We start from the raw sequence: 12,094 nt of genomic DNA, 5'->3' as shown, positions 1-12,094 counted from the left end.
ACGGACATTTAAAATCATCCCACGGGAAGCCAGATTTCTGCTGTCGTGTTTTTCAGAATTTCTCTTCAGATAGACAATTGTTCATGAAGGATGAAAAAATCAACAAGCAACACTCTCCTTTAGCTTGGGAGCTCCTAAGTAGGCTGCACACAGAGTCTACTTCAGCTGAGCCTCTCAGAGGTGAGTTTTGCTATTTCACCAACAGAAATATTTTTGCTGGGCCAGGGAAATAGTTGCTTAGCTCTTTCCATGGTCTGGGTTTGAACCCCACCCCTGTAAATACCAACCAATCAAAGCCCAAATCAGCCAACACTGCTGGCAAGGAAGTTTAATAAAAGGTTATAAAAACCTACTAAGTTTATAAGAAAGGCAGGGCAGAAAAGTCCAAAGCACTCCAGACAAGCAGCAGCTGAGAGGCAGAAGGACTCTGCGTATCGCCACGGCAACGAGATAAGGCCTTCCAGGCCCAGTTCACAGCAACTTTAATCAAGAGAGCCTTTTAGGGCTGGAGAGATGGCTCAGTGGTTAAGAGTATTGCCTGCTCTTCCAAAGGTCCTGAGTTCCATTCCCAGCAACCACATGATGGCTCACAACCAAATGAGGTCTGGTGCCCTCTTCTGGCCTTCAGGCATACACACAGACAGAATATTGTATACATAATAAATAAATAAATATTAAAAAAAAAAAGAGAGAGAGCCTTTTAACCGCTCATCACAGTGCTTTGGCGTGAGAGCTTCCATCCCTGTGCTCAGAAAGGGTGCAATACTCATCACCACTTCTGAGAGATAATAAAACACTCCTTATAAGAATGATATAAAAATATGCAGGAAGTCTCTGACAGCTCACCAGAAAATAAAACAGTATGTGAAGATAAAAAAAATCGGTGTTTGAAATGAGAATTAATCCTGTGAAAACCTCAAAAATGGTGTCGTCATAGACAAAGGAGACATGTGCTTGTGCACACATGTTCCAACACCTGACCCTGCTACTGTCGTTGTCTGGGGCTAGGACAGGCCCGTGTGTCTCTCTGGAGGGGGACGACGACACTGAGGTGTCCCCAGAGAGCAGCTGTTATGTCACGACTTAGGTGCAAAAAGCTCTTGCTGATTCTATTAGATCACTACTGGCCAACCCATGGCAGAAGCCGTAGATACAAGTGAAACTTATTATTAGAACCAAATAGTGCAGAAGCTGGGCATGGTGCTGCATGCCTGTAATCCCAGTGCTCAGGAGAGAGACAGCAGGGTCTCTGCAAATTCCAGACCAGGCAGGGTTATCTAGTGATTCTCAAAAAACAAACACACAAAAGAAACGAAAGCCAATTCCAAAAAAACAAAACAAATGACCCCTCACTCCAGGATACTGTAAAGATTTAGGATGGGAATCCAGAGGGTCTTACTACCCGTTTAAGTCATCAAGGCCCTAGCCCTTTGAACTTTTCAAAGGCACCTAACTGAACTGCAGAGCTAAATCCAAATAGTTGATTTTTACCATTGAGCCCACTCCCTTACCCATGGGAATCAGGGCAAAGGGTTAGGACAAAATATGAAGAGAAAGGAGAATAAATCACATTGCACTTCAGTTCTAGAGTAGCAGGAACCATCAAATTCAACGAGGTTTCCACTACTTCTCCATGTGAGCTTCTGGGCGTGTAGCAGAAACAGCACAGGTTTCAGCGTTGTAGAGACTTAGGCTTGGGTCCAGGCCCTGCATCTATCAACCATGTGATACTGGGCGGTTAACGCAACATCTGTGAGCCTTCGCCTTTTCAACTAAACATGGGCTATTCAGATGTGTTCCCGGCACACCCCAAGGATACAAATAGGTCAGGTTCAAAGGTCATTAGGTCACTGCAGGCAGGAAGCCAATGGAAGCGCGCTACATTTTGTCTCGGAATATTTCTAGAATGGGCCATTATCAGTTTTCACTGAAAAAATGGAACGGTAATTCTATTAAAGGAATTAGACTGATGTCAAATTTTATTCTACCTAATGCGATAGAATGTTTTTTTGGCAATTTGTTCTCACTGCTTCTTGAACTGAGAACTGGTGACTAAGGAGGTAATGAATACAGGTAGACTGTATATAGAGATATATAATTTTTTGAAGTACTTAATGTGAGTATTTTTCCCCCACTACTTCTCGTCACTGTTAGCAGGAACAATGAGGTACAAGATTTGGTTGCCTGGACACAGAGCATAGTCAAACTCTTGAGTTTCTGAGAACTGGATTCCATGTTCCCTGTGCTAAAAGTCTATTCAATGCAACAGCCATGGCAAGCACACAGTTACTGAACGCGGGGAAACCAGCAGGCTGGGCCTACCTGGAGCAGACGCTCTTGTTCCTGCTGCCATTTCTCCTGCCGCCTACGCTCCTCTTCCGGGTCCCATGCCCAGAACTTAAACTGCTCAGCAAAAACAAAGAAAGCAACCCCACGATCAGAACTGGATGCCTTGCCAGGGCAAGAAGACAATGAGCCTCCAATATGGTACCCAAGGGACACAGAAAACAAATTTTCACACAGCTAAATGTCCTCTTTGGAGGCAGAAACCATTTCCAAACATAATCCCTTTTTACTTTGATTCCAAGCTGTCGGGCTGCTTCTATGCCTTTGTGCTTCTTTATGGGTTAACAGAAACACAGTGCCTAACCACAGGAATGAGAAGGCTTTGCTCCATGTCTCTCGGGGGCATGAGGAGTCTCGGAAGCACCCGAGCTCCTGGGCATGGTGCTTGTTGCCCATGCTGATTCTGGCTTATACCAGGAGGGTATCGTCTAAAAACTAGGGTCTTTTGTACCTGAAGTGAGCCCCTTTCACCACTACGGCTTTCCCAAAGTGGGTTAAGAGCAAGATGGGTGGAGCCCCAGCCCTGAGGCCAGCATACTAAATACGCAAACCCACGACTGGTAATAAAAGCTTTAGAGAAGGTTTTTAGCAAGGTGGAGAACAAACAAGAACACAGCTGGATTTTCTACCTGAATCTATGGATTCTCTCACGTGTTCTACTTTCCCCAACAGGAAATGACAGTATCTTTTTGTTTTGCAGTGACTTTTCCTCTCCATCCCCACCCAGGGGCACATGAATAGTTTGACAACCTTGGAAGTCAATGGCTTGCACCATCCTCTTCGGCTATGTGTGGTGATGCCTGCTTTACAGACATTCTGGGGTCCTTAACTTCCAGGAAACCCGGGATTACCACTGTTGGTTTATGACTGAACTTTCACATATGGTTCCTAGTTCTGAGACGTGGTTGGAGAGATCAAGGGTATGTGACAAGCGGTGGTCCATTCTACATGGCCACAAAGGGAGCATCTTGGACTGGTCACTGGAGAGGGAGGGAGCATTCCTGTATCAGGCACCATATAGCAGCATCTGTATGATGATGCCAAGTAAGGCTTCCCATCACCCCAAAAGAAAGCTACTTGCATCTCACTGTGCAGTCAAGGAAGATTAAACAGGGAGGATTTATAAACCACCTCCAGTGTCCTGCGGCTAGTAAACCCGGGCTCAAGGATACAAAGACGTCAGCATTTGGTTTCCAGGCAGGACAGGATAACTCCTTTATATAGTGATATACAATCTTGGTACCAGAAAGCATCAAATTGTTTCAAAGTAAAAACTTTTTGGATCTCAGTTTTGATTGAATACTCTTTAAGAAAATCAAACATAAGTTAAAAGCACTCCAAACGCACAAGCTGGTTCTTTAAGGGGGACTACTTACGGGTGTGGTTACAGGAGACTTCTCGCTGCTCGGAGAATCCGCTACACAGAGTAAAAAGACAGAAAAGAAGGCATCAGTGTGGGTGGCTTCTGGCTGTGCTGGTCTTTTGCTCCTCTCAGTGGAGGGTGGCTCCTAGGTTAACTTGGGCAGTATTAGGAAATCACAGTAGAGCAGAGCCTGGCAGGTTGTGCCCATCACCAAGAGGACTGAGAGTGTGACCCACCAAGCAGCGCCAGGTACTAGACTCTAGGAAGCGACGACTACAGCTATTAGTGCCGGCTCTTAGTACACCCTGCATTCTGGTGAACAGAGCAGGTCCCCACTGTCTGACACGGAGAAGTACGACACAGAGAGGCCGATGCCATCCAGGAAGAAGAGCGAGTGACACAGTTAACAAGAGAACACCACATCTGTGGCCAATGCTTCTCATCTGATTTCAGAGGAAGTGGATGGTAAAGAGCCAGGTGGGTGGTGTTACTTCTCTGGCGTCTCAGAAATCAATATAAAGCTCTGTGGAAGCCTCCCGATTTTAGTACGACCGTGCTGATTGATACCAAAGAACAAGCTCATTGCTAACTGTGTGTCACAAACAAGCATCTTTTTTTTTTTCTTTTAAGTATCTTAAATCGGAAACGAAGACGGATGACAGACACCATTGGTGGCCCCCAACATGAATCTTTACATGTAAGAGATGCAGCTACCCAGTATGCTGTTTACCTGACTGGGAGAAAAACTGGGACCGTAGCCAAGAGTTCTGAACTCTCAGCGGAACGCGGGCACTGCTAGGCACCTCTAGATCAGATGGCAAAATAGAACAAACAGAAATCCGTGAAACCGGGCGAGAACCTGAGAACACATCCCCACACGTCAAAGAAGGGGCAGCTCTAGTTGAGCCAGGAACTGAACGACTCGCAACCCAACGTGAGACAGATCACGGGAACACATGTAAAACCCGACGATACAGACAGTGGGCGGCCTGCGTTTCAGCTGCGGAGGTGCTGAGGGAAAGGTTTTGGGCCCATACTTAGCGGGGATATTGTTTAACGGTTAAAGGTCATGATGACACAGCGGCACACTGTGCAGGGGCAACTTTAGGGAAGAATAAAAGGGCAGGAGAGATGGACAGTGGGATGGATGATGCTATCCACATCACACCTGATGAAGGGGCGAGGATGCGGCTGTTTTCCTGTCACACATATAGACAGGTACATGGCTGTGACAGCGTGCAGTGTGCCAAGCACGCACGACTCCTGGCAAGCATTTGCACCTTATGCATTGGGCTCTGCCATGCGAATTCTCAGAGCAACAAACACCGCAGGTCAAAGCCTGTGTTTTATAGAAACATAACTTTGGCATAACTTTACTGTTTCCAGAGGGCTGGATAAAGGAAACCCGCCAGCTTTAACTGTATTTTAGGAATGTTTCCAGAGCGTTGAAAGGCTGTATTGATGCACATGTGTGTGTTTGGGGGCGCCTGTGGAATCTTATTCGGGCTGACAGGCAGATCTGCAGTGGCCTGTGTGAGCATCTATAAATAGATGATTTCAAAGAAACTGGGGAGACACTAATTTCTGTGGGAGAGAGAATTTATGAGGTGTGGCTCTAGGGCTCCTGGTTCTTTTGGACTGGATGATGGAATTCAAGCCCGTCGCTTAAGGGTGTACCAAATTCTTAGACCTGGGTCATAAGCCACGGCTTCTCCCACCACAGTCCAATCAAATGCAACCATGTCTTCATAGATTGCATTCATCAGAGGCCCCTGGCATCTAGAAAGATCATTCTGTAGAGTCTAAATAATCATACAGTCAGTTTCATGCCCAGCAGCAATGTCTTTGAGGCACCATTTACATAACTACTTCAAGTCAGTGGCTTCCAGGCTGGGATTCCTGGGCTGCCTGGACGCATGGTCTTGCTAGAAGTACAGAAGATCTCTGGCCAGATCTACAGAACCGGACACTGAAGGTTTAGTCCCAGCCCCGCAGGCTCGGGTACACACTCATGTCTGAGAACTGCTGCTTCAAGCTGTGTTGCTCTCCTGTTAATGTTTTTTCTCCTTTAGAAAAGCATTCTAAAAAAGTTTATTCTTTCTGCCTAGCACCTGGCTCTATACTTTCACTCCCATCATTATAATTCTACTCTCTTAAAAACTGGTAGATGGTAATGTCTCCTTGGCAGGTGATAGTTTGCCCCTGGGGAAAACTATAAGGGGGAACTCTGCAGCTCAGAACGTGATGAGGGAGGCTTTAAACCCAGGTGTTTGACTCCCAGCCCTCACACTTAGGATCACAGAGCTCATGAACCACACGTCCTAACAGAATAAGGGTCTCCAAACCCAGTTCTTCTTTGAGAAATTACCTTTAAAAATACTCCAGTGCTATAAATTTTTATTTTTTAAACCATTAAACTTGGATAAAATATGAAATAAAGTTCCTTAATTCAATAGCAATTTCTCAAAACCAAAATGCCTTGCATTTAATGGGGGATGAAAAATATAAATAGTAGGCATCAGGATTAATTGGTGAGGGCTGACATAGTTAACCTAACTATAGTTCTTACCTACTAGTTAGAAAGTGCTAGAAATGGAACATAATTACCATGTCTAAATATTGCCAATTGGCTGACCCAGTTGTGAGATTTAATTTTTATTAATTATTTTCAGGACTGTAAGGCTGAAAAGTTTGGGTCAAATGTTTTGGAGGTGGTACTGCATCTGCCTCTCCCTTAAGAGACAAATACCCACTAGTATGTGCACCACTTAGCTTCCTACCGAGTGCGCTTTGTTCTGCATACAGCTGGCAAAGCAATCAATGAAAGCTAAGGGAGACAACCAACTCAGATGGTGTTAATGGTGACCCCAAATAGCTTCTCACTCTTTAAAAGAGAGGCAATAATAAGTCATGAATAATGACATCATACCATCTTCTCTGACAGCTCTATGAAACACACTGGAGAAAAATGCTGAAGAAGCACACGGAGCCTTATGGTCCTACCTCCCACCCTAGCTGTTGCCAACCTAGAGAGTTTGCAGTGGTGCAGCCTTAGGTGGACCACTTGGAGGAATAATCACCAAGGATGGTAGCATTCTCCGAATGCCATATTCCCCACTTCACAATCCTAAGGTCCTTCCTTGTGGTGTGGGCACTTGGGTTTCTCACGAGGCTAAGGGCATAAAGTTGGGTTCTTCAAGACCCAAAGGGTGAGTTCAGAACTCATATATGGTCCACAAAGTGGGAGCCAGAACAAGTTTAAGTCCTTCACAGATCCTCAACTACCATATTTCTCAAAGTTACCTTCTTACATTATATCAAACATTAAAACATAGCAAATATACAAAACACATTAAAATGTATCCAAAGTATGTTATGTGTTAAACATATTAAAACATATCCGTAGTGTGCATGTGTTATTACACACATACTGAAGATGTATCTTTAAATGTTTCATGCATTTTATTCTTTTCATTTTTGAAATATTAAATGTTTTTATTATGAAGATTTTTATTTGTTTTTTTTTTGTTTTTTTTTGTTTTTTTTTTTTTTGAGACAGGGTTTCTCTTTGTCCCCCTGGCTGTTCTGAAACTTCCTCTGTGGACCAAACTGGCCTTGAACTCAGATATCCACCTGTCTTTGCCTCCCGAGTGCTGGGATTAGAAGCATGCACCCCCCACTACCTAGTCATGAAGAATTTTCTGAAAGAGTAAAATTTTGGTTGAGTGACTACACTAATCATTGTGTATACCCAAGACTTAGGTCAAACAAAAAGAACAAAAACTCTCACTTTCCCCAAAGTTAATAATAAGTAAAATGGGTATTTTTATAGACTGGAATTAATAATGAAGCTCATATAATATTAGATTTTTTAAAAAACAAATTGAGTTTTTATTTTTAATTATCATGTTTTGGAGCCAAGACAAAACATGTTTGAAGGTCTCAATACTATCAGGCCCTGTTGTACCCACAATGCCTAGCTGACAAGGTGGTCTTCATGGCAGGGTTCCTGGTGTCAAATTGAACGTTCCTCTCAGCTTTCCCATCTGAAATTCTCAATTCACAGACTCTGGTGAGGAATGTGGCTACAGGGACATCACGTGAAGGATGCTACCAGCTATCCCTGGGAGGTGCATTTTCCCACAGGTGGGCCCAGCAGACTAGGAAGATCTAAGAGAACACTTTTCCCCTCCTTACCTTGAGAATCGAGATTTGGCAAGTGCAGTTGGTTGGTTTCAGGCATTTTGTTGAGAAAAGGAAACGTCAAGGTTGCTTCTGGCTCTGGGGATTTTGGCTTTGCTACCTGAAACACAGCAACAGACACAAACACTAGACAGACTGTCCATCAATTAACCTGCAGCTCGATTTTACACTATGACTATTTAAACAAGCCGGTGAGCTTAAACATTTAATTTTGTAATACAATTTTTCTTTCCCTAAAGATTTTTTTCACACTTTACTGAATCAATAAGGTGGTTGATATTTCTCTAGAAATTAAGTAAAGGCATAAGAATGTGGTGATCCCCTTTCTTCAACCTCAGAAGACATTGGAGCTTTTCCCCTTCTCCACCTTTTTTGGGGGGGGGCAAGGTCGTACTACACAGTCCTAGCTGTAAGGCTAAGCATTATAGTAATCCACTTTTAATGGACATTATTCTGAAGACACAGTACTCTACTCTCCCACAAAGTTATGCAACACACATATACTTTGCCCGTATAAGATGCATTGCCAAAACAGCTAGTGCCAGCACAGGGGTCCTTCCAGTTTTGAGGTACATTAGATGACCTTTTATGCTTTAAAAATTCTCGTGTTTGCTTTAAGATTTTTAAAATATCATTGCTATTTAATTTTATTTGTTTCCTCCAAGTCTGAAGACTCTTCTAGAGTCGAAGCTCCCTCTTGCTGTCCTATTGCTTCCAATCAATTTACTGCCAGAGACAGAATGCCAAATATTTCAACAGTGCCTAAGATAAGAGCCACCAACTCCTGAATCTGAGTGCGGAAGGCAGCTGTTTGGGTTTAGTCCATTTTGCCTCTTACAGGACTTAACTCTAACTTGTAGCTGTTGGCTCGGCAACATTTACTCCTTCTCTGTTGCATTTTATTTTTCTTTATTAAGAATATATTCAATCCTAAGAGAAGCTCGAAGGAAATAGAATCAGTCACATTGGTCAGCATTGCTGTGGTCAACCAGACAGCTGTATAGACTTCAGCATTTAACATACAACAAATACTTAAGGTCTGGTTGTATCAAAGTTCACAACATGCTAGTTTTACTTTTCTAAATATTTATTTTTACTTATTACTCTCTCTGTCTCTCTCTGTCTCTCTCTCTGTCTCTGTCTCTCTCTCTGTCTCTCTGTCTGTCTCTCTCTCTCTCTGTATGATAGTATGAGCATGTGAGTGTAACAAGTACCCACAAAGGCCAGTGGTATTGGGTCTCCCTAGAGATGGAGTTATGGCTGTCTGTGACCCACCTGATATAGGTGCTGGGAACCGATCTCTTAACCTTTGAGCCACCTCCCTGGCCCTGACAACCCTCGAGCCTTAAGCTCAGAGAAACTACTTCTTGAATGGTGTAGACTGACAAGGAGGTTCAGAGAAGAGCTGGTTGCAAATGAAAGAATTAAACATAGCAGAAATGCCAATCTGGTGCTTTGCTTTTACAAAGGTGACATTCCCCAAGTGAAATTGAAAATCAAAGCTGTTGCAAGCATGGTGATCACCATTATCTAAGACGGGGAGAGAGAGAGGGGAGAGGGCCACAGATGGGGTGTGTGGGGAAACTGCTATTCTATTTGCTAACCAACCACTAGAGCTTCCAAACCTGTAGTCAACAGCACAGAATTTTAAAGGTGGGGATATAGTAGCATTTGCTACCAAGAAAAACCTGGGAATTCTGGATACTTTATGCTTTAATATGATTCTGAGACTCATGTTTACTAACTAGACAAAAGGTTTATGATAGAGAACAAACAAAACAGATAAACAACCCGAGAACCCTTGAAAGTGCTTTTTTTTGTTTTTCTGGTTTTTCGAGACAGGGTTTCTCTGTAGCTTTGGAGCCTGTCCTGAAACCCCTCACTCATCCTACTGTCTGTATATGTAACAAATGTGTTTGTGTGTGCTAAGGCATTTGATATATTCATAATGCAAATATCTGTATTTCCCCTTCTCTCTCCATATACAGTGGTGGTGTGAATAAGAATGTCCCCTGTAGGCTCATATATTTCAATGCTTTTTCCTTCATCTGTGGAATGGTTTGGGGAAGGATCAGGAGTTGTGGCCTTTTTGAAGAAGGGGATATCACTTGGGGTGGGCTTTGAGGTTTCAAAAGCGCATAGTAGGCCCAGTCTCTCTCTATGTCTGTCTGTCTGTCTGTCTGTCTGTCTGTCTTTTGTCTCCCTCTGTTTTCTGCTTGTGGATCAGATATTAGCTTTTAATTACTGCTCCGGCACCCTGCCTGCCTGTCTGATGTCACACTTCTTACCATGATGAAAATGGACTCATCCCCTGAAACTCTAAGCAATCCCCCAATTAAATGTTTTCATTTATAAGTTGCCTTGGTTTTGGCATCTCTTTATAACGTGTGTGTGTGTGTGTGTGTGTGTGTGTGTGTGTGTGATGTTTAACAATGAACATGCACAGAAGACAGGATAAACGATCGGGTGAGACCGTCAGCCCTTGTGACTGCTGGCCGCCCCCGGAAGCCACGTCAACCTGTGGATTTAACTCTCCACTCCGCTGTGTCCTCACCTTCTGTGACAGCACTAACTCCACCTTCCCACTCATCTCATTTTCTGGCTTCTTCTGGTCTCGTTCTTCTGGCACCTCGTTCTTCAGCTGTGCGCTGGGGGAGAACTCCACAAAGGCCACGGTGGGGCTGCAGCGAGTCACCGTTGCTGTAAAATGCTGTGGCTCTGGAGGGAAGTCATAGGTGGGAGCGGGAGGAAAAGGAAACCATACAATGGATCATTTCCCTTCAGTGTCACCATGAACGCTTCATCAGAGTGCTCCCTCCTGAGGACAAGCTGGGTCACTGCACGAGGATGCGCAGCCAAGGGCCAGGACAGCAGGGTTCCCAGCAAACTGTCCTGCTAGCCAAGACTGTTTGTAACAGTCATGATTCTGAGTAACACGTGACACAAAATATTTAATGACAGTGGGGTAGAAGGCAGGATATCCATAGACCCGTCTGTACTTGTGATGGGGTGACTAACTTTCCCTTGTTGTGTGTGCTGCTGTCCTCATCTGGAGACTAGAGGCTGACATCACGCCTTCCTCTGTAGCGCCTTCCAGGCAAGCCGTGTTCCTCCATGGTCCTGACCTGAGCTTCCGCCCTGACTCCCTTTGAAGGATGGAAGGATCTGGGAGTTCTAAGGTGAAATCTAATATTTATCACAGTGACTACAAAGTGACCAGGACAGTTCAGTGCTTGAATTATTGCTATAATGGAACTAAGTATTTTTTAAATGATGAAGAAGACATACCTTTAGAGAATATCAGAATCACTCTCTCTCTCTCTCTCTCTCTCTCTCTCTCTCTCTCTCTCTCTCTCAGCTTATCAGCCTTTGGGGCTGCCAAGCCAAGGACTTCATTTCTCAGCTTGTTGAATTGGCAAAGACTTTCTACCACCTACCTCCTGAGGGTTGGTTCTGGAAGAAATCTCTAACATCCAGGGCCCTACATGCGTGACAATGCTTACGCAGCCCTTACAAACAAAGAGCCTTCGTATCCATTGTCATAGCTGAGCTGGGAATGTAGCTCGGTTGGTAGAGATCTGGTCCAGCATACATGAAGTGTTGTGTTCAATCCCCAGCAAGGCACAAAGGGTGGTCCCCTGTAATCTCAGCAATCAGGAGATGGAGACAGAAGGGTCAAAAAATTCAAGGTCATTTCAGCTACATACTAAGTTTGAAGCCAGCTGAGAATGCATGAGAGTCTGTCTAGAAAGAAAGAAAGAAAGAAAGAAAGAAAGAAAGAAAGAAAGAAAGAAAGAAAGAAAGAAAGAAAGGCAAAAAGAAACAAAGACAGATCAAGGCTGACAAATTAGACACCCCTTCATTCAAACCAGAAAGCTTTAAAAAGGAGAAGCAGGCATACATGACTTTGTGTCTGTTGTGAGATTCTTTCCTTGTGGAAACATGACACACATGCCTAGTCATTCTAGAAAGGGTGCGGCACCGATGATAGGTAAAAGAAGAATTCCATCCAAGTCCAACTTGGAATCAACCAGCTTATTGGTTGAACAACTTCTGGTTGCTCCCAGAATGTTGCCCACAGGAATATGGACAGGAGGTTGCCCACAGGAGTATGGCTGGGAGGTTGCCCACAGGAGCAGCATGACCTTAAGGAACTTCCTCACAGAGAAACCCGTAGCATAG

At 44.0% G+C, this 12,094-nt stretch overlaps 1 protein-coding gene across 1 annotated transcript in view; it reads right to left on the bottom strand.

The window, feature by feature from the left end:
* Positions 1–12,094, bottom strand: part of Limch1 (LIM and calponin homology domains 1) — a 299,518-nt gene that overhangs the window by 19,381 nt on the left and 268,043 nt on the right. The window contains exons 20-24 of the mRNA XM_050149634.1: positions 11,350–11,393; positions 10,467–10,630; positions 7,907–8,012; positions 3,723–3,763; positions 2,323–2,403 (exon numbers count right to left, since the gene is read on the bottom strand). Of these exons, the coding sequence (XP_050005591.1) occupies positions 2,323–2,403; positions 3,723–3,763; positions 7,907–8,012; positions 10,467–10,630; positions 11,350–11,393 (436 nt within the window). The remainder of the gene's footprint in view (positions 1–2,322; positions 2,404–3,722; positions 3,764–7,906; positions 8,013–10,466; positions 10,631–11,349; positions 11,394–12,094) is intronic.

Source organism: Alexandromys fortis, unplaced genomic scaffold (genome assembly GCF_014885135.2).
Source record: "Alexandromys fortis isolate MF-2015 unplaced genomic scaffold, M_Fortis_MF-2015_v1.1 scaffold_0, whole genome shotgun sequence".
NCBI lineage: Eukaryota > Metazoa > Chordata > Mammalia > Rodentia > Cricetidae > Alexandromys > Alexandromys fortis.
The sequence above is the reverse complement of the archived record's forward strand: the minus strand, read 5'-3'. Positions and strand labels throughout refer to the sequence as shown.